General features: G+C 40.8%; 1 protein-coding gene across 4 annotated transcripts in view; it reads right to left on the bottom strand.

Annotated features, from left to right (window-relative positions):
- nav2a (neuron navigator 2a) overlaps positions 1-23,863 on the bottom strand; it is a 319,405-nt gene that overhangs the window by 127,469 nt on the left and 168,073 nt on the right. For all 4 annotated transcript variants that reach the window (XM_080885572.1, XM_080885574.1, XM_080885571.1 and 1 more), the window contains 5 exons: positions 21,062-21,195; positions 12,297-13,521; positions 9,445-9,554; positions 9,241-9,349; positions 8,132-8,554 (listed from right to left, as the gene is read on the bottom strand). In XM_080885572.1, the coding sequence (XP_080741698.1) occupies positions 8,132-8,554; positions 9,241-9,349; positions 9,445-9,554; positions 12,297-13,521; positions 21,062-21,195 (2,001 nt within the window). The remainder of the gene's footprint in view (positions 1-8,131; positions 8,555-9,240; positions 9,350-9,444; positions 9,555-12,296; positions 13,522-21,061; positions 21,196-23,863) is intronic.

The raw sequence follows: 23,863 nt of genomic DNA, 5'->3' as shown, positions 1-23,863 counted from the left end.
TTACAGCCTGTGGCTAACGCTGAGGCCATGAGCACTTACATAAACATTCCCATTCAAACTAAAACAACACTAACTAATTCCCCAAATATTTACCTGTGGAGGAGCTTCCTAATGGAACTAAATATTGACTCCTTTAACCCGGGTGTAATTTAATGAGATGTTTGCTGGTTTAACGTTGAAGTTTTGATGATTCTGTGTATGCAGTGATGTGAGTAGAGAAAGAAGCCTAGCAAAAGCGCGACCACTAAAACAGTTATGCGTTATCTCAATGTAGATCTCGGTGAGAGGAAACCCTGCACGCACAGACAAACGCGCATTTGTACCTAAATGTGTATACAGTATACACACAGTACAGTGTTTCGTACAGACAGAGCTTCTTTGTATGTGACTCAAATGGAATCAGCACGAAAGCAGATTCTGTGTGCTGTATCCCAGCAGCATGAAAATGTAACTGTGTCTAAGTAACCAACCTGAAAAGTATCAAATGTTATACTTTCTTAACCAGAAGAGAGAATTATACAAGCTTTTTTAAAAGTTGTCTGGTAGTAATGTATTATGAATTGCCAAGTGATAAAACTAAACTAAATATGCACTAATTCAATGTATTTAACACTCAAGGCACTTCATATTGTACATTAATACAGAGAAAACCAACAATCAGACGACACCGCCTACAAGCAAGAATTTGGTAACAGTGGAAAGGAAAAACCCCTTCTAACAGGAAGACACCCCTACAAGAACCAGACCCAGGGAAGGGCAGCCGGCAGTGGCGTAGCGGGGGGGTGGCTTACTGGGCTTAAGCCCGGGGTGTTTTTTCAGAAGCCCGGGGTCTTTTGTAGTGTCATTTTTTCATAGTTAGATGCCTGGCTGACAACTGTATAAAGCAAAAAACTACACACAATATTCGAAGCACATAGTGCACACTGTGGGAATTTACGACTGTGCGTAAATCCCCCCTAATATTGGTATGATCCGAGCTCAGGCACTAAGCGGGGCGGGGCAGGTGCTGCCTACGAGTGCGCTGTTGGAGAAACGGAGCTAGGCAGACAGAGGAGAACTGAAGTTTGACCAGGTACCAAAGCAAATCATTCGTACTGTACAAATAATGTAAATATGACGATGTATCACGAAAGATTGATATCAAACTGATCACTTGACCCATATTACGTTACTTGCTCTTCAAGTGAATCAAGAAATGGCGAAATGAAAAGCCGAACAACAACAATGCTGTTTCTTTAGAGAGTCTTAGCTTACATGTGTGTTTATGTCATATTTTCAGTTGTTACCCTCCACGGCTAAATAAATCGGTTTCAGTAATGCACTGATATACAAGAATGGACATAAGGAGCTTCTTTCAAAGAAAAAACTCAGGTAGTATTTTATATATTATGCTTTGTATGTTGTTCAGTATATTTCTATGCAAAACAAGAGGAACTTCAATACACAGCAGTACATTCACAGTTGAAACCAGATATTTACATACACTTTATGGAAAACACAAGAACATTTTTTTTACTGTATAACATCAATTTAGAGTAAACTTGTTTTGTTTTGGATAAATAAATATTGAAATATCTTTTGAATTAGTTAAATGTTAGAATAAAGAGAGACAGAGCTGTCTATTTTTTATCACTTTCATCAAATTTAGGAGTACATATACACTAAGTTTATTGTTAATTAATAAGAAACTCCAGACGATTCCATTCTGAGCTGAAGAAGCTTCTGATAGGTTAGTAGAGTCCATGTGAGTAAATTGGTGGCACACCTGTGGATGCATATAAGGCAAAACACGGAGCCTGTTTCTTTAAAAAGGGAAAATCCAGAGATGTCAACCAAAACACCAGAAAAAGAATCGTGGAGCTCCATAAGTGTGGCTCAATTTTGAATACAATTTGGTGCCATTTGCAATTAAGAAATACAGATAGTTTCTCTCTTTACTCTTAAAGTTAACAAATATGTTTTTTATATTTATCAATCTAAAAAAATAAACATTTAGTCTAATTTGATGTTACAATTAAAAAAGTGTTTGTGTTTTGATCTGAAGAGTGTGTAAATATCTGTATATTTGATGATTGTCAGCACAAAGAGGGAGAGAGAGGAACAGAGAGGGAGAGAGAGGAGAATGAGGACAGAACAGAGGTGGAACAAGAGCAGGTGAGACACACATGTTAGTCAAATGGTTGTTTACCAAAAGTATCACCGTATCATAGGTCCTCATGTATCTCGTACCTAGTGTTTCTTTTTAGGTTTGCTATTTTTCAAATTCTATATTTATTAAGTTATGCAGGCTTGTTTGCACAACAAGGATAAATAATTATAGAAACTTTTCTCAATCTAAATAGTGGACTTTGGTAGAATTAAAAAAAACAAGTGTAGTGCAGGTCTATGATGATTTTTAGTTCTACTATCATCTAGTTCTGATTCTGGTTCTGTCTTGGTTAAATCCTAAGTAATCCTGATTTTGAACTGTTATAGTCCTGTTTTAATTCTGGATCAGTTCTGGGTCTGGTTGAATTGGGGTTTAGTCCTCGTGTGTTGATACAGCCCTGATTTTGTTCTGCCTTGCTGCTTAATTAAAAAACTAGTTTAAGGTGACCTGCATATGTGATATATATTTTTCCCTATATGAAGTCATTCTTTTTTGAACAAAACTCAAAACAGAGCCAATTAATCTTTCAGTCATTTCTAACCCCCCCCCAAAAAAAAAAAAAAAAAAATCCCACATGCATACCACCCTTTAGGGCTAAGCCCCGGGTGTTTCAAATGTCTGGCTCCGCCTCTGGCGGCCGGCATCTGCAGGCATTGGTTGGAAGGATTGCACTGATATGGACAATGTATCTTTATAGACCAAGTGTTTATCAGTTATTACTTTAATAGCATTTAGTATTTGTCTACAATTTGTTTTTGTACTGCAATGTCATATTATCTTAGTAATGAATCAAATCACACATATCATAAATGTTAAGGAAAACTGTTCATGCTCCATGTGTATAAAAGAAAAAAAAATATTGGCCTATATATCAGATTTTGTAACCATGAAACACTGGTATTGGTAAATCCCGTGCCTTTTGAGCTATAATGCAGTGATATGCAGCAGTAGCCTTCAGGTTTGAGAAATAAAGCTAACTCAGAAAGTCCAAAAACTGCATTTCCTTCAAGAGCCACTCTAAGCAGGCCACAAATGTCAATCAGTCCTCAAGGATGCCAAATGTCAACATGTCCAGCTAAACAGCATTAAAAGGCTGCCTGGTTAAAAAACAAAAACATACATAAAGTATTCACAGAGAACATACCGGTATTATATTATTGGATATAAACTGGATAGTAGATCAGTGCGTGAGCAGGCAACTACATGCTGCATAGCTAGAACACAGCGGCCAAGGTTTGAATCCCACCTGTGGCCCTTTGCTGCATGTCTTCCTCTCTCTTTCACTCTGATTTTCAGTCCATCTGTACTTACTATCCAATCCACTACTTAGGCTTAAAGTTGGGTGTTCGACTGCTTTAACTGACAGGTGTGCCAAAAGGGAGCTGTTGGCTGCTAGGTCTAACCTCTTCTAATTTCTGTTGGTTTTTAATAACAGCTGACAAATAAAACGGTCTGTTGTGTGGAAAAGATTATCCAAGATGTAGAATTGTAGTATTTTCCTAGTCTTTAAATTAGTGTTAATTAGCAGTTTCACCCACACAAATCCTCCTGCTGCTTGGTAACAAGACTTGCTACCCATAATTCATAAATTAGCGCTTCATCCCTTTGTCCAGATGCACTAACCCTGGATAAAAAAAAACAACAACAACAACAACATGGTAATGGCCCATATGCTGATGCTACTGATTTAAAATCATCTGGTGCCTATCAACATTTTGAGCAATAAATAAATAAAACTGTCAACATTAAACCAAATGACCCATGGACTACTAAATATCAAACAAATTAATGGGATATGTTTAAGAATAAAAAAAAAAAATCATAGAGACAACATAGCCCAGATATGATTTGAGTGCAATTGATTTTCATAGCAACAAAAGACACAGACACTGAAGGTACTGGGATTCTCTTTTGACAAAGGACCAACTTGGATGGGGGGATTTGCTGCCCTTTATGGGAAGCATCCGTCATCACAACACAAAGTCACCTTGACGGTGACACACACAACCACTCACATACATACATAAGCAAAACTCCTGATTGACAAGTTACTCCTTGACACTAATAACTAACTGAGGGCCTCTCCTCTTGTTTCAGACGCCTGTTAACCTGTAACCCTCTGCAGCAGGAGAAACGTGTCCAAACAAGACACTTTATGGGCTGACACTGAACAGCCAGGTACAGTTTACACAGTCAAGCAACTAACAGAAAGAGAGAGTCGTGGGTAAATGACATTGCAGATATATTTGACTCACTAACAATGCATGCACTATGGTACAGACAGGAGTTAACTCCCATATTGTCACACTACGGAAAAAACAAACAAACAAACAGGAGTTACAGCGCCTACTCCACTCAGACATACCTGTCTGCCTTGAACATGGTTAAACAGTTAGTCCGAAGAAAAATAAACAAGTCCAGGTGTGTGTTGATCTTTGCTGATGAAAATCTCCAAAGAAATGTCAACTGTCTTTTACTGTCTGGCTTCTTCTGTCTGCTGTTACTAAGTCTGGTCCTGTGCGTGTGTGAGATCTGCTGTGATATCACCAGGTGAAAACCTGTTTGGTGATATCAGAGATAAATGCAAAGCACCCAGCAACTCTCCATGTATATACTAAGGTGCAGCCTGACTGTTTGGTAGTGTGTCCTGCTCTGTGAAAACTCAGTGTTGATATGCAGTCTCGCTCCCCTGCTCCACATGTTTTTCTCTCCTGAATGGAGGTTGGGTCTGTCTGTAAAGGTTGGAGGAGGGAGAGGAGGGAAGAATTGGAGTGGGGGGAGTGGTATATCAGCCACATAGCCCTGAGCCAAGGAGACAGATCCCCACATTTCCATGAGCAGAGATAGCGAAAGGGAAAAAAAGAGAAGGGGGTGGGGGTGATTGGTGACTGATAAAAACCCCCCACTGTAAATAGTAAAAGTGGAGTCACACTGCCTGTCTACTAGGATTGAGTGTATGCTAAATAAATTACCTGTTATGTCTCAAGACGTTTCTAAGCAATCAAGAATGTAGATTCCTTAGACATTTCTAGAGCTGCAACTTGTTTTCATTGTTGACTTACCTCCCAACATTATCGCAATATTTTTTCCATAAAATGTAAAACAGCAAGAAAAAAAAATACCTGAGGCTTTGAAAACAGATAAAAAGACAAATACAGTTACTGGACCCCAGTAAATATAATGTGGAGGTTGATGTCTTTTAAATAATTATTTTTTATATTTGGCTATAAATTGTTTTACTGTTATGGCTATTTACCACTGATTGCTCTTGACCACCAAGAGAGCCTTTAGCAACAGTGGGAAGGAAGAACTCCCTTTTAACCGGCAGAGACTTCTAGCAGAATTAGGGGCTGACCCAAATATTTGTATGTTTGTGGGGACTTATTGATATAATAAATTCAAGGTGACTTTCACTGTGCTTACTTAGCAAATGTCCAGATTAGCATTAGCTCACCTGCTCTGGCTCACTTCATGTGTTTTGTGTTCATTAGCAGGGACACGTGTTCAGTGAAGGTATCCCTTTCAAAGCAGGAATGTTATTGGTGTCCCAAAAACTAACTGGCCTGCATGTGAGACGTGGACAGCTCTAAAGAGCAGCTGCAGAATATTATACTGGTTCATACTCCCCCAACACTACAAATGTTTTAATTAAAAGCGCAAGAGAAAATTAAAACATGTTATAAATTATTATATATTGCTATTTAACAGCTATTTTATGCTACTAAATATTGTTACAGGCGTTAAAGAATTAGTTCAAGTAATGTTTCTAACTGTTTTGGTTGCAGAAGTAGAAATTGTATCAGAGTTGTTCATAGCTATGAACATCTCACTTTATAGAATTAATTAGGGGCAACTTTACAGAGAGATCTTTGTGGATTGTTCACTCTTACAGGGACAAATAATATTTTCACCATGAAGGCCACAAATTAAATTCCATAAGCCTTAATGACATTGTGTTGGAAGCCAGGAGCTCAGAGAAATATCAACCCCAAGAGTCTGCGTGCCATACAGATAAGAGAGGGAAAAAAGCACCTTTTGTAATTCGTGTGATTTCAGATTTAATTAACATTTAAGAGGTAACAAAGACTTGAGGTGTGAGAGTTTACTGGTCTAATCCAAAAGCCAGCTCCTCCTCTCTGGGTAAACATACCACTTTTGTGCAGAAGAACCTGTTATTTTGTGGACGCTAACATGCTTGGAATGGAGCTAATCGTTAAATAGCCTGATGATGTCGAGAATAATGGTTAACCCAGAGGAAGACTGCCCACACACCCACATGGCTGTACCTACACAGTTCCTTTCTTACACACACACACACACACACACACACACACACACACACACACACACACACACACACACACACACACAGAGCAATCCCCCCCACCCCCTTCGCCCCAACACAAAGAATATAATCTAGTCAGCATGTTCCCATTTGAATAAAAGCTCATTTTGCCAGCCATCCGTCACATCATCCATAGAGATCAGACAGCTGAGACCAAATACACACCACAAGCATGTTTTTCACACAGACAAAAAGGCACCATTTAAACATCAAATCCAGCTCAATTTACTCTCTACATAATCTGTTTGATCCAATCTAGCTTGCAAATGACAAAAAGGTTTTTGAAATGATGGATATATGATCATTTACCAGTCTAAATAAAAAAGCACCAGCTTCTAAAACGTGAGGATGATGTTGATTTCCTTTGTTTAAAGACTAAACTGATGAATCAGTTTGTCCAAAAAAAGTATAATTTATTAATTATAAATATAAACGTGGCATATGATTTTTGTCTTATTCATAGTTCTTACCGATATAAAGTGTTTTGAATAAGATAATGTCTCGGCTCACATGTACACGTCACTCGTCTGTCCAGGTGTGGCTGTGGCCTGGCTTGGTTTGCTTAGTCACAGATTCAGATATATCAAGTAGTTCAACAGTACTTTGCTCTCTGGCTTTCTAAAGGTGCCTCGGGGCTGGTGACTATGGTGATCCAGATCTATGCAGGCTAGATGAAGTAATTTCCACACAGCTTTTAAGAGGCATGTTTTTTTTTGTTTTGTTTTTTAAATCACCTTCACTGCTTTTATGAAATCTCATTCATATTAACATTACACAGAATTTGAACAAATACCCTGATCTCTTGTTTTCCAACTTTCTATTCCATCTGAAGATGATTTGGTGCCTTTTATGGCTTCATCTGATAATAATGATGACAACAGTACTTTAAATTGTGTGCCAGCCAAGGTATGCAAGGGGCCTGCTACAACATGGTCACTGGCTTTCAAAGAGAAAAATAACCAGGTTATCAGGACAACAGCATCGAAACACTGAAAGACTGCAAACTTGTGGGATTTTCACTGTACAGAATAAATGATACTTGTGCTATAGAGACCATCTGTCAGCTGGGTTGCACATATACAGTCAAGAAACACTACTGCCCTCCTGTGGTAAGCCTACATTAAAGACAAGTTTCTCATTGTTGAGAGACCAAACTGTCACATCTCAGCCATAAAAGTCATATTATATAAGCATGGCATCCATTTTCATATGTTTTTTTATGTTTGAGCACATCAGAGTTATTAGAATATTTACCAGTAATCTTTTGGGGTTGGGAAATATTGCAAATATGTTTTTGTCACATAAATACTGCGCTTACCCAGATTCACTGTAACTCAACTTTTTGTGAACTGTAATGCAGTATTAGTAAATGCTGCAAAATCTTTCCAACAGGTTTTCACGTTTTTCCTGTTTAATCCAACAACAATACAGAAACAAAAGATGATGCATGGACAATGACAGAACAGAGAAATGCTGAAAATCCTCCCGGTGAAGATGTTAGAACCAGTGAAAGTTCCCTAGATCCTCTTGTTAACCAAGAGTATCTATACTATACTACTTTTTGCCAGTAATGGATTTATTGGCAAAAAGTTTCTGTATTGATAACACATGTGTCTGATTAAAAAAGACTCACTTACCCACTGGTCACATCATCAGTGCGCACAGCATTCTTGCTCAGCACATCTCCATCGCTCATGTATCCCGTGACTTCCATTGGGATTCCATCAAGGTCGACGTCTTCCCCGGCTCTGTCTCCCAGGTCCACGCTGCACAGGGCTCCTCCCCTGCCAGCCAGCTGTCGCCGCAGGTTCCCGGGGTAAAGGTAGCGTCCTCCCTGGCCACCAACCACACGGCCACCGTAACCATTCCCCATAGAGGGGGCATCACCCGCCTGAAGACGAGGGCTAGACTGGCCCAGTCGCCACGAGGATAGTGAGGGGCGGGAAGATGTAAGGCTGAGGATGCTTCGACTGCCTCCGCTATTGCTGCTGCCACTGCCTGTGCCGCCACCGCCGCTGATATCTGTGGTAATGCTGCTGTCAAAGGTGGTTTCCAAGGTGCTGAGCGGAATACAATGAAGGCAAGACAAGTTGAGAGCACACATTAATGTTTTCTGATAACATTTCATTCAAAAATGTGCCTTTTGAAGCAGTAAGCAAGTGGCCAATCACTACACCAAATGTCAAGAATTCTTTTCCTAGGATCTGGAAATATGGAACAGAGAGAAGCACTGGAGAAAAAAAAAAGCATCAAATTGCACAATTTCATTTATGAACAACAGATTTATTGACCTTAGAGCAGAGTATAAACTATGTAGACAGTTGGGTCAGCACTGACACATAACACCAGAGCACAGGTCACAACTCTGTAGGAGGGAACGTGATTAGAGCTAAGCCAGAAGCATCAAAGACATGCCCAACGATCAAAGTAAAAGATCCCTAAAAAGAAGGATAAGACTGCTATAAGAAAAAAAGGAGGTAATACCTGTTAAACACAGACAGACACAGTCTACTGACCACAAGACTGATTCAAATCCACCAAAAAAATGAGTGTGATTTAGATGATTTACCACTCAACCATAACAGCATTGTAAGAAACTTCAGTTGCTGTTCAGATAGTAAGTGTTTGTTCACATAAACTTCCCTCCAAGCACTGTTTTCCTAACAAGCTCAGTGAAAAATGAATTGCTCAATATCAAGAAAAACACTATGTGGGATGAGCCAGAGCACAGTGCCAATCACTGTACCTGTGTGAGACCTGAGTTCCTCGGAGGCTTGACATGGTCTCCTCTAAGTTTTGCCGCAGGTCAGCTATGTTTTTGACAGTACGCAACCGCCTGGTCTCTGGGTCTTCACCTGACCAGCACAATAAAAAAAACCAAAAAAAATTTAAAGAACATATTTTCTCTATGCTGAACCAGAAAGATTACATATTTCCATTGATCGCCGACCTGAAAGGTCCTCGATGGATGTCTGGCTGGTCTTGGTGAAGGAAATGTCTCCACCTCTGCCTCCTGAATCGGTCTCAGTAGTCACTGTTCCCTCGCTGTCTGTTTGGGATCTGGAAAATTAATTGTGCAACAGATCAAATCGATTCTGAATTATTGTGCACTTAGTGGGAACCTAATATTGAGCAAATTGTCACGAAAGAGGGATAAACCCGATTAAGATTTAAATCTGCTGTGTTTCAAGTCTTGTGACTGTAGTCCAAAATGAATGCCTGCTAATCCCCACACACCAGAAAAGTTTGCCTTTGAAGGATAAATCGATACAGCTGAACCACTGGTAGTGTTTTGAAATGATGACATTCGAAAGCTTCGCTCATATTCAGCCTGCGGTCTTTGCCCGATTCCAGACTTTGTCCTTGTTGACTACTCGCTCTGTGTACCAGACAATGAAAACCACTGACTGCTTCAGACTCACACTGTTGTACAGAGAATGGCAGCATGGAAACTCGACCTTCTGACTAACCAACCTAATACAGGGTTAAACTTTAGCTTATTTCCATATCTTTTCCTTGAACTAATTTCTACCAGTGTGCTTTGTTTTAAGTTAATGGTCATCAGCATTGATCGTATGTTTTTAATCCTTCTAATTTACTTTCAAACATAATCTTTCTGACAGGTGGAGGCGGTATAATCCTGCTTGTAATGGTACCTGACAGCAAAAGAGGAAGTTTCAAAGTGCTGATAATGGAGGCATTTTTTTGGCGGTGGGGTTGTTAACTATGGGTCAGAATGTACACAGGGAGAAAGGGCAGCAGCACAGGAAGCATCAGGAAGTTAATGAGTGGTTGTTAGAAAAGACTTATTGAGCGCATGAGGGACCTCCTTCCTTATCACACTGCGACCAGGACAGAGGTCAGGGGCGCACAACATCTACACATATTTGCCCAGATGCACGTGTACAAACAGGCAGGCAAAATATGAGAACCTGAACATATTAAAGATTACTGTTTAACAATTTAGAGATGGACAAATATTCAAACAAAACTTTGAAAAACTTTGTATTTGGTGAAAAAAAAAAAAACAACAATCCAATTTTATTTATATAGCACCAAATCACAACGAGAATTGCCTGAATAAAGTAAGGGCCCTACGATAATACAAAAACCCCCCCCAACAATCAGATGACCGCCTGTGAACTAGCATTTGTTAACAGTGAGAAGGACATCTCTGTCACAGTCTGGCGAGGGCAGACTGTATGAATTGAAAAAGGACCCAAAATGCAGACTCCAAGGAACAGGGAACAAAACTTGAATGTTAACAAAAAGCGAGCCGTTTAATATGGCTGGAAAAAAAGGTACAAACAAAGGGCAAGGCAAACTGAAGCAAAATTAACACAAACCTAAACTGGGAAATCTAAACAAACAATAAGAAAAACCTAGACAAGAAACTTGGAAGCATGGCATAGGAAACATGGCGTGGACAACAGACGACCTGACAATCACACACTGAAAACAGAGGACTTAAATACACAGGAGGTGATTAGGGGAAGTGGAGACACATGAGGAAACAGCTGGCACACATGAACATAATGACGTCACAGTGGGAGAGTAAAACTGAACATGATGAACACAGAACACCAGACCTCTTCACAATAAAACAGGAAACATAATGAGACATAGACATGACAACCCGAACTTGACAACGTAAGACACAGACATGAAACGCATGAAGAGCAGGGGAGATTTAACATGGTTGGAAACACGAGGGGAAAATAATAACTAGAAACACTTAGGCATAATAATACAAACTTGATAACATAAGACACGCAGCATGAAACACGAAGGGTGAGGGGAAGCTTAAATACAGGGGAAGAAAACACAAGGAGTCTAATAACCAAATGAACTTAGATAACCTAATGAACAAAATAAACTCAAACTTAAAACGCTGGGTCAAAAGACCCAGGACCATGACAATCTCCCTTTTAACAGAAAGAAACCTCCAGGAGAACCAGGCTCCGGGAGGGGTTTCCATCTGCCACGACCAATTGGGGTGAAGGGATGGCAGGCAGGACATAGTACACACACGCTGTCCAGTTAAGAGTTTGGTTTCAAGCCCCCCTGCAAATATGTTACACATAAAACTGAGCAGGGCTAAGTAAACATGACTCTGAGAACCTACATGTGGATGCTAGAGTGGTGGAGAGGTTCAAACAGCATGTGTAATACAGGACAGCACTTTCTGTCGGGGGGGAAGATTGGAAAGTTTGCAGCTTAAATGGATCGCCAAATTGTGAAGGCGTATCTGGTACACGATGTAATCAAAGTGAGGCATGTTAAGAGTGTATGACGCAATGCAACTCAAGCTGCCTGTCTGAACTAGCTTGCAGGCTACACTCCATTTTTTTATAATCTTACACAGCCCTGGAAACATAGAGCCAGGTTATACACCGATTCATATTCATTCAAACATGTGGAATAAGTTCACATATATGATCACATATACAACAGAATGAATATGCAACATACTGTATGAGCAGTGTTTTAATACTATTGTTTTATAAGGCCTAACTTCATTTTGTTTCTTTTTACTTTTCTAACAGTGTAACATATATATCTATATATCTATATATATATATATATATATATATATATATATATATATATATATATATATATATATATATATATATATATATATGTATGAGAGAGAGAGAGAGATATTTTTTTATATATAGTGTTTGACTATAAATTATCATTACTTGCTTTCATTATTGCATGTAGGTGATATAGGCAGGTGAAACTGAGATTCACTACCACATACTTTAGACAAGATACTCCAAGAAAGTGCAATCTTACCTGTACATGAAAGGTGCAACAGTGGCTGTGTTGGGGTGGCTATGGTGCTGTTGCGTCTGAGGTAGCTGCACGCTGACCGTGTTGCTGGCTGTGCTCTGGGTAGTGCCACCACCTGCCACAGGGGCGGTGCTGGTCTTTCCTTCTGTGGAGGCCAGGCTGGAGGTAGAGCTGGAGTGCCTGCTGTCCCTGTCTCTGTCCAGGGGGCCACGGTGCATGGCGAGACCCCCTCCTAACCGCATGCTCCGAGGCCTCTCCCCTGCTTCCTTCACTGAAGAAGCTTTACCACCAGCTCCTGTGGGTTTGCCTCCTGGCTTTGGTATTCCGCTTTGTGCAGGGGTGGAACTCTCTTTTTTGGCCAATTTACCTCCCTTGGGAATGAAACTGGCAATTTTAGAGGTTCTTTTATTTGTGTCAGCATCCAGAGCAACAGGTACTACTTCTTCCTTGTGCTCATCTCCCCTCAGCTCTGTTTTATCAGGGACGGAGGTGCGCTTCGCTACCTCCTTCCCTTTCTCCTTCCCCTTTTCCTTATCTTTTTCAGGTCCTTTGACTGAGCCTTTCTTGGTAGTCAAAGCTCTGCTGAAAGTTCGCTGGGCAATGCCCCTCAGAGCTATTTTGGGGCTGCTTGCGGTGGTAGAAACCGTAGTTCCCGAAGAGGGAGCCGCTCCACAAGAATTCCCATTGCTGGTTCCGTTGAGTCCCGGCCGAACATTGCCATCATTCTCCTCTAAGGGGTCGGTGTTGGAGCCTGTCTCAGCTCTCTCCACCTGCCCCGCTCCAAGCTGCCTGGTTGGTGCAGCATTATCAGTCTGGGGCCCTACCCCATTGGAGGAAGAGATGGAGGACGACTTGGAGCCTCCTTTACTGTTGAAGAGTTTAAGCTTCTCCAGCATTGACTTTTGAGTTACTACCTTAGGAGGAGCTTCATTTGTCAGAGCAGTCTTACAGGAAGTGTCCTTCTCCTGCTTGACAGACTGCATGGCAGATGAGGGGGGGCTCGTCGAGGTGGAGGAATTAGAAGAGGTGTGCTTGGAGCTTGCTGACTTGCCCCTCCAGGGCTTGCTGTTGGGCTGGGGAATAGCTGTGGAAGAGGAGGATGAGGACAAGGGAGGAATCAGGGTAGAGGTAGTGGCAGGGATGCTGGTGGAGGAGCTGACAGACACTGCAGATGATGGAGCAAGCTCAGTCATCACCAAAGGTTGTGAGGTCAGGCCCTCTGAGGAATCTGTACCAGAAAAGAGACAATTTATTAAACAATAAAGAAGGGAGTTAAAGCTTAGATACTAAATTCAGGCAGACGAAGAATCTGAAGGACACAAGGAAAAACAGAAGCTTCTTTGACCCCACACAGAGTTACCTTATAAGCCCTGAAGGTGGCCTGTGTTGATATAACCAAACATGCCATTACTTTTCTCTGGACTAACCACCAAAACTGTTAAAAACCCCTTAGCACTAACAACGAGAGGAGCCCATCACAAACTGTTTATAAAAACAATGAGGGCCATACTCAAGTGCTTTTAAGTCTCGCCAAGAAGGCCTAGTCAAGAAGCAGTGCTGCTGCACTTATAAGGCATGGACTTATATGGACTTATTTTGGTCACGGTCCCTCTGCTTAACAAAGAAAACACTGTCTAGTTACACCACTCCCCTGTATATTAAACTGAGAAACAAGACGAAAAAATATGGTTTGAATTAGAAATGAACAGAACAGAAAGTACTTTTTTTACAAACATGTTCCTGCTACAGATTCATCATTCATTAAGGAGTTGTCTGAGAAAATCTGCAGCACGTGACTCTCAACAAGCAAACTTACCAAGAGCTGGAGAAGCAACGCAAGAGCTGAAAAGGTAGTCACTGCCCATATAAAAATAAACAAAAAAAACCCCCAAGTATTCTGAGTGCTGCTCAAGATCTCAGTGTGTACGCACAGCAGGGCTACTAACAGCATGGAGCTCAGACCAGCAACATTTGAATATTCAAACACCAACGGCCAGCGAGAGAGGGAGAGAGAGGGCCAGTGCAGGGAGCACTGGGTGCAATGAATCATCGCACTTTAGCTGTAACACACTCCGCTTACTTCTTAGACACAAACACAAAAAGTGACACATTAATTCAAAGATAGTGCAGCTGCTCTGTTGTCCTTCTTCATCTACAAACCCCTAAAACCTCCTGAGTTTACTTTTTATTACAAGTGTTTTTCATTAGACGAGACAAGAGAAAACACATTTCAAACTCCAAATGCATGCCAGTACATTTTTTTTCTATTCAGAGGAAGAATTACACATGAAAATCAATACAGATAACTTGGTATTCTGATCAATTCACACAGGTATGTTAACTCACTTACTACATAAGTTATTCTTATGGTCTCATTATGTCAGAATTTATTAAACACTAGTCCTGTGTGATGATTTCATTTTATAGCACCTTTCATGCCCTAAATGCAAATAGGCGGCCACTCACTGCTTCTTCTTTCTACCCCTATTTAGCATTTAGTGAGAGCAGCCTGAAACAATGCAGCCATTAGGAAGTGATTAGGGCCCAATTAGATGTGCTAGTAGTTAGCAATCAGCAAAGTGGGTCAGGTTGCTAATAGCTGGCTTCCAATTGGTAGCGGCTGAATGAGAGGGGGACCTGCTATGATTACAGGGACTGCAAAGAGAATGAAGGGGATTGACACTGCAGGTTTGAGATGAGTGGGGCTTTGATATCGGCCAGCAGGAGGGTCGGTACTGTCCAAGAATGGGGTCAGCTCGGATTTTTGTTGGGAAAAAAAAAAAAAGAAAAAAAAAGAAAGGAAAGGCTCTGGACAACGGGTCAGCTGATCACTGACAAGATTGGACCCAGTGACCGGGGCTTACACGCTCCAGTTAGGTTGTCAGGGGTGAATCTTCAACGGGTTGGGTCAGACGTGACACTAGCGTGATGAACTTAGACACTGTTGCAACACAATCTCAACTTAAAAGAAGCTTGGGACCCAATTCCTGGAAAGGCTGTTGAAATTAAAAACCTAAATCAGTCACACGCAAAATAAATACTAGTGAAAGAATAAAGAGTATGAATAAAAATCAAAACTGCCACTTGTATACTTAATGAAGTGACCACAAGAGGGTGTAAAGACCTCATCCTTTGTCACACCTACACAGCTTTCCATTAATCTAGAAATGTCTGCAAATGTCTGCAAATGTGTAAGCGAACGCTGATGACTTTTGTGTTCTGTATGCATCACTTTCAATTGGTCCAAATCTGAACCAATCATGATAAATTAACAGGCAGACATGCAAATTATGTTGTTCTCATGTAGCAGTGGAGTTTTTGCACTTGAGGAAGCAGTTTCACCTCAAAAATAATCACATAATTGTTTTAACGTGGGCCACTGACCCTATGACCCCTGTGTAGCCTCCGGCCAAGTCCAGGAATTAAATCTTCTCATTGCCGTTCCTTTACTGTTCTGGCTGAGCTGACTACTTGAGGAAACATGTTGAAAGAATTTGAGTACTCATGGCTTAACTGCTTAATTACTGCAAGCATTGGTGGTTAAAATAAAAAGCAGAAAATGACAGAAGAGCACAGCCCAAAGGGACAAGGATCACAGACCACCCTCCTACTTCCTGTCTGCCAAAAAAATCTGCCTCGGTCTCTACAAGTCTGTTTCTGTGTCAGCATCTTGATTACATCAAATAATTTCGGGAATGAGCTGAAATGGTAATTTTCAAATTCAGTTTTTGCCACACTCATGTCTGTGTGTGTATATATTAGAATTCAATTTACCTGCCTCAAGGTGCGTTATATTGTAAGGCAAGGCAAGTTTATTTATATAGCAAAATTCCACAGCAAGGTGATTCAAAGTGCTTTACAGAGACATTAAAAAACAAAAACAAATAAAAAGCATGATTTAAAATGCATGCGCAGTACCTTTGTTTTCATACACACTTGGCGGAAAAAGCATGGCGGCGACAGAGAATGAGAAGGGCGAAAGCGGATCGTTGTATGAAACAGATTAACTAGAATTGGTTTGTCAAAATGGTGCAACTTCAGTGGTGTGGAACTGGTTTGGCTTTCGTCCATCAGATACACACCAAAGCACATTTTTTGGTAGAGCAAGCAAGCAGGCCGTTTTTATTACCATTATTACCGAACTGATTTTATGTGGTACACGGCACTCAAAAATCTGTCAAAAAATCTTTTAGTACGACTTTGCTAAAGTACGAAAGCCACACCGCTTGATGGATTGTCGGAGCATTACAGCTACCGTAGTCAGGAGTCTCACGGCGTGATACGTACTGTGCTACATTGTGTATGTATAATTTGCATTTGCACTGTAAAACTTTTATATAACTTTAATGCACATAAAAAACAGCTGCTTGTTTAAGTGAAAATACATTGATGGGGTTTTTTGCACTAATAAAGTTGTGGAGTTGTAAAGTGTTTTGTCTCGCGTCAATTATATTGTCAGTTACATTGTTATCGGAAATTTTCAAATATATATCGTGATAAATATTTTTGGCCATATTGCCCTGACCTAGTAAAGACCCTACAATAATCCAGAGAAGCCCCAACAATCAGATGAGCCCCAGGCAGGCCCCTAGGAGCAAGCACTTGAGCCACCTGATCTAGCTGTGTTCTGCTAAGCATCTATAAACAGTGAAATCACTGAGCCTATGACAATGCACAGTCCGCATGGATGTAAGATAGATTTCATGCACAAAATGTATAAAAGTGTACATCAGCTAACAATGTTTAGACATCACAAACCCTCCTTGCTCCTTGCGGTTGCCCTGATAACAAGACATTAAGCTCTCAATCGGTCAACAACCATATTGCTGACCTGAAAATGTCACACTTATGCACAAGTTACCCTCACATGTAGCCAGAGTAAAACCATCTTTGTGCTGAACCAAACCTGCGGTGTCAGTTCTCCCTGACTGGTTAGATTTATTCAATGCACTGACACCTTCAGAGACATTTAATATGTAAAAATCTGGCACAGAGTTTGAGGCTGAAGGTGTTTGGCTGCTCATCGTGTTCACATTTGAGAAGCCTGCTCTCTCTTGCTCCTCAGTCATTGTGCTCAAAAAAGTGAGAGCGACAGCTGGCTTTTGTGTGGTGACTGAAACTTTTTAAAGTTTCTCCACATGAATACACTCAAACAGTGATGCTACAGCTCATCAGCAGGCTATTCATTCAGCAGAGGCACCAGCCACATATACAACACACAATCCAAGAGACACATGGGCAACAGAAACACACACATACAGAAACACACAACCATAGGTGTCCCACACTCTTTCTGTCTCTCTGCTATGTGTCACTCGGCGAACACCCAGACACTGTCACCTTATATTAAGGCACTTGTGTTTACTTATTGTACAGCCATCCAGTAACATTATTCTATTTTGGCATCAGAGCCTTTGACACAGACCAGATCTGGCCTCTGAAAAGAAGCTGCAGGTGTTTCTGTAACTATCTGAACCTCGAGGAGCAACGTCTTACAATAAGCACAAATAACTTCATGTGTAGTATACTTACTAGCAGCTTTTAGTTCAATGACCAATTGGTAAGAAGAAGAAGGGTAATCTACATCAATTTCACATTAAAGGAGCAAGAAATTGGCTTATTAAACAGTAGGAAAACCCTTTGCTTTCTGTGCTATTGAAAAGAAATACATTTTAGGCAGCAACAATCAAAGATTCAATGCAAAACTCAAATTCTTCCTCTGTAACTCTAGCCTATTAGATGTAATCGACAAGTGAAAGATGACAAACCTCACTGGTGCTGCAGACATCCAGGACATCAGAGAAAGAAGTAGAGGAGAGGAAGAGATGGATGAGAGATCAGGGAAGAGTTCTAAACCATGGCCACAGATCTAGAGTGGGTAGGAGGGGAGGAGGAGTGTGGTGGGTCCTCCAGCAGGAGGAGGGGCTTAGCAACAACAGGCCAAGAGGAACCTGGAAGGGGGTTGACCAGTATTTCTCATGCTACCTGCTGACAATCATATGGCCTGCTGCCCCAAACACACAAACCTAGAAAGGCATGCAAGCTCGTGCTTTTTCTGGTTTCAGTGCACATTTATTTCACCCAGAGTATGCTGCAAATAGCTTATATCTGGCATCAGCCGACGCATCTATGCTTCAGACTCAGAGCTTCATATATCAGCTGTCAGGATACCAGCTGAGCATTAAGAGCCAATTGTTTTCATGCAAATTATCACAGCTACTTCACACATCTTGCAGTTACTTTCAAGTCAATGCTGTGTGCTAACGTAGCTCCCCCCGATCATCCTGACCTCCCTGTATCTGATGATTTTTATAAAATCTAATCTTCACGTGCTTTTTCATTAGCTGGATTGTGCCTTCTAGCAGAATTGCAGTTGGTGCTCAAGTCCCTTTGAAGATGCCTAAAAAAATGACACTCTTTCCACCAAATCCAACTATTTGGAAATACTTCCAATAAAGTCATTGACAAATGTGTCTACTGGAAATCTCACTCTGAGCACTAATAGGATTTCATGTTATGAAGTGTATTTAATCAACAAATTTAAGGACATTTCCCCAAAATTCTGTTGGGTTTTTTTTCCAAATCATGGTGATTTTACACTCACACAAACCGACAAATCTCCCTGCAGTCTACACTAATAAACTCACTCATCTCGAATGGAGCCGAGCATCAGAATAAATGCCCCACAGTGCTTCTCACAGCGTTGGTCCCAGTTAATTTGTGACTGTTTAAACAGACAACAGTCCCTCTCCAGCTCCCTCTCTCTCTCTCTCTCACACACACACTTTTTTTTCTCCCCTTACTCTTCTGCCCTGTCTTTCTCTGGGCAGTCAGAATTCTCTGTCTAATGCAGGGTAATGAGTTTAGACTGTGAACACTAACAAAGTCTATATAAAGCTCTGGCCCATTGAGTGGTGACAGAAACTATTTCCACACTGGTCTAACCAAACGTACTGCCAAACACCCAGAGTTTGTAAGCTTCAGAACAGTGTAGAGCGGTTAAACTGGGTCAGAGCACCGTGGAAGAATATGGTGTGAATACAGTTCTGACTCCAAAGGAAAATTATCACAGTGAACAGCTTTGTTCTTGGATCTACTAAACTCCCACACTGCTTGTACTTTCCCACCTTGTTTGAATTATAGTGTTCAACATAACCGCTTAATCTTAAAGGAATCAGGTGGGAGGAGGTATTCCAGGTGTCCAGAGATCTTCATGTCCATCCATATTCTTCACAGTAGCACTCCATGCAATGCTGAGAGGATCTGATTGGGGCATTGTCCACTGTTTCTCTTTCTCACATAAAGCAGACAAAAGAAGATAGTCCCCATCAAATGGCGTCCCACTAGTGGAAACACTCCATCTGGATTAGGCAAGAGCGTAGGCCTCATGAGTGGAGGACACATGACACTGTTTTGCCTAGAATACCTGCACTGTTCTTCAGACCTTCATACATTAAATGTGTCCCGAAAAACACATTTTTGGATGTTATCGTGTAGCAAACATACACCTCACATGTCTTATGATTTTGTAAAAAAAAAAAAAAAAAAAGTTAAAAACAAACAAACAAACAAAAACCAAAAACACACTGAAAAAATTGAAGTTGACATAAAGTGATGATGAGCTGGTCCTGATGTTCCTAAATAAGAAAAGGCACAATGATTTACGAAGAGCAACTGAACTTTGTTTGCCAACGTTCTCATTCAGAACTTTATTTCTCTAAAATAATACTTGGATCCATCCCTTCAGGCAACTCTTTTTAGCTCAGTGCTGCAGCTGTTTGAGGGGGGGGGGGTTAGGTGCCGGAGCCCAACTGTGATAGGACAAAAGCCGAGGCACACCCTGACTGGGTCGCCAGTCTATCGCAGGGCCATCACAAAGAGACAGACAACTATTCACACTGTTACATTCACAGCGTCTGCGACTGTGGGAGGAATCCAGAGAACCCATACAGAACCCACACAGTCACAGGGAACATGTAACCTCCACACCACGCAGCTGACTGGTCCATTCAAAGCCAGGACCTTCTTGTGCTGAGGCGAACACCTCTCGCAAGTCCTAAAGGGTTCACTGTGCTGTTGCACTTGAGTTGTGCAGGTTGGAAAAAGGTAGAGAGCAGTGCTCTAAATGGTCCACACTTTGAGTGACCTTTCCATTTGTGAGGATGAATACAGTCTGTGCAAATGGAGGTCACAATGACATTTAACTCATATTACATGAAACCACACATTAAGAGTAATGGGACAGAGTTTCAAAGACACGTTTCCTTAAAGACACTGCACAGGTCAGCCTGAGATTCAAGCAAACTGAGAACAACCTCCACCTCCTTTAAAAATGCAACATTAATGTTCAGAATGATTCCAAAGGTGGTGAGCATGTAGTCATTATGTGATTCTGGATTTTATGCTCATCAGTTCTTTGTTGCTCTTCTCTTTAAAAGACACAGTTGTTTCTGTGCTGCACTGCGTGCTGAGGGCCAAGCATTACTGGCATGGTTTTTAATCCTCTATTAGCCTCAAAGCAGCACAGCTAACTTGCATTTTCCCCACAAAAACAAAAAAGCACCCAAAGGATTCACCATAAAATCATCCTAAACACAGCATTAAGACTTTTTACAGCTGCAAGGCTACTGCCTGTCCTCTAATTTTACTTTCTCTTCCTCTAAACTTGCACACATGTCATGATGACATGCTAACGGGATTTGCCAACATCCAAGATTCAACCTGAAGATGTCAGTGTGCACCCATTTGTATCTGTATCTCTGGCTTACCTTTGTTCAGGTGTGAGTTGGCTTTGGTTTTGTCACTGAAGCCCTGGCTCCGTCTGTTCCCAGCAGCACTGACCGACCCTCTCGGTGGGATGTCACTGCCAGCAGTGGACACCCTTGTTGTGGGGCCAGGAAGTCTGATGAATAGATAGAAGAAAAAAGGAAGAAAGCAAGGGAGAAAAAAGAGGGAATAAACAGGCCAAAAAAGTTAGCTGCTTTATGACAAACACGAGTTTATGAATCTAAAGCAGTTTTATTTTCCCCCACACATTACAGAGACACATTAGGTCACTGCAAGCCTATAACACAAGCACAACAGACTGTAAACTAAGATGGGAGGGTATAACATAATTAGATTTATTAGACCAAGCATTTTATGTGATTTAACCAAACACATTAGAAGGGTAAGTGGCAGTTGTAGAACAAATCACATTTCTGAAAGAGAAAACCACATTCTGCAAATACCAAAATATCCTAGTAGCATACATCTTCTGTTTGTTTTGAAACTAGTGATAAAATTAATATAGTTTCAAAACTAAATTAAGTATAGTTAATAGTTTAAAAAAGGAAAGTGCTACACAAACATGCTTCACTGTTTAGGGGAGTGCAATTTGCCACAAAGGATGAGCTTTAAAAAGAAATCTGCACTAGCGTGCTTTGTTTTCTATACCGTGCCTCTGTGATGATGTGCACTGAAGCTGATGTACCACCCTCAATAGGCTGTAGAGGACCTCAACATCCACAGTTAATTTGTAATATGAACTTGTTGACCTACTGTATTGATTTCCTGGGGGAAGTGGTCTCTGTTTGCTTTCCAGAAGGTCAAATATACCTCAACCTCATTGCTACACTAACCACAATAGGACTGCCCTCCTCTTCATGTCTTTCTAAATGCTTCACACTATTTTAGGCTCCTTTCTAACAAGGCATTTTTCCAAACTTGTTCAAGGTTCAAGGTTCACTTGTTCCTGACATGTGTAGTTTTCTATTTAAAATTGCAGCTTTAGTTTTAAACGTAGCTTTTGTTTGCTTTTCTTGCAGCGTTGCGGCGACCCACCCCCAGGGTACACCTACACCAGGCTAATGGAGACAGATAAGCTTGCAGCAGAGTGGACAGTCAGACTGAGAGCAGGTCCTGGGAGAACTATGAGCTCAGATTACACGTGCTCCTCCTTATTTTCCCCACATGGATTAGACTGTAGACAAGCTTTGGTGGAAGTTATGACACCTTGATTTCATTTTGCAAGCCAATCTATAAGGCGAGTTGGAATCTAACAGGCTGTGGCACACAGCTGCTAATGAAATGCTAATTGACCATTGGCGACATCATCACCATCTTGGGACTGAGGCGGATACTTGATAAGCAGATTACAGCAGTCTCACTCAGCTCTCGTGTGCATTATAGAAACTCTCATTTCCGTCTTGCCATTCACTTTGAGTGACCACTATTTATCCAGCTGTTGCAAGGTAATAGCTTTAACCACATTATTTAGGCTAGAGTAGTCTAAAATCATTTCAATTATAGCAGGGCCAGCAAGTCTACTACCTTCCCCCACTGGACTGAGTCTGTCAGGAAGTAATTCAATCTAGTGGTTACATTAGAAAAAAAAAAAAAAAAAAAAAACGCGCAACACTTTTTTCTTAAATTTTAATTTTAATATGGGCTATAGTGTGAAAAGAAATTCCAGAATAAATCTACTCCGCAAATCTTTCTCTTTCTACACTCTTAAAAGTGCAGTGCAGACAAAGAAAAGTACTTAAATATTTCTCAAAATGAAGTACTAGTGCTAACAGCACATCATTACTTGGATACAACCAACTTACCAAAAGAAAACCCTTTAAAAAACAGTCTGCTTACACTAAATTGTACAGCAATTCTTCTCTTCACTTAGATTCTTTCACACTCATTATGTTCAAAAGCACCATGTTTTGCTGTTAACTCAGTATGTTAACACTGAGTTAACAATAATTTTTATTCCAAAACAAAGAAAAATAGACCTTTCACCGCAATATTAGCAGCTAGCATTAATATAAACAATTCACATTGTTAAAATCTTTTAAAATTCGCTATCAGATGCTGCCAGAGAGTCATTTTAATCTTAATTAAGATCAATCAATTTAAAAAAAAAAAGAGTTTAAAAAGTGTTTTGATAAATGATGTAGAATAATTGTAGTTGCACATGCTGACCAAAAGAGGGGGGCATTTCTTTAGTTTGGTCAGGTGCTGTATCCGGGCAGGTGCAATGTAAACATATTCTGGGATGGGGCAGCATGCAAAACTAAATGGTACACTAAATTTCAAGGTGCGTTATCACATCATATGATGCTGCATGCTATAAGGAGGCTAATGTAACTGAAAAAGAAAAAAAAGTAAGACCAAAGATAAATATAACATGTCTCATTACAGACCTGCCACAGATTCCTCTGTGTTAATTATTAATGTCATATTATATGGGGGATTGCAGGAGCACACACGCGCACACACACAAGCACGCACACATTTACTTAAGGGTTATCTAAAGGTCTTCTACAGCCCATTAAGCAGGCCTGCCAAATGAGGCACGCTGCCAGAGAGACAGGGCCTTCTGAAAATGGAGCCTGGAGCTTTTGTTCCTATCTGCTCCAACAGTACCACTCATGCATAATAGATCGTGCTTGTAGTAGAGATTGCCCTTAATCACAGACAAAGAAACAACATTAAACTCATTACAGCGCGAAAGAAATGCTATCCTTGATTAGGGGCAATCTCAACCTATTTCCAGGAATGGAACGGAATAGGAGGTGTGGTGGAGGAAAGAAGGGAAG

The sequence above is a fragment of the Rhamphochromis sp. 'chilingali' genome, assembly GCF_963969265.1.
Source record: "Rhamphochromis sp. 'chilingali' genome assembly, chromosome: 6".
NCBI lineage: Eukaryota > Metazoa > Chordata > Actinopteri > Cichliformes > Cichlidae > Rhamphochromis > Rhamphochromis sp. 'chilingali'.
The sequence above is the reverse complement of the archived record's forward strand: the minus strand, read 5'-3'. Positions and strand labels throughout refer to the sequence as shown.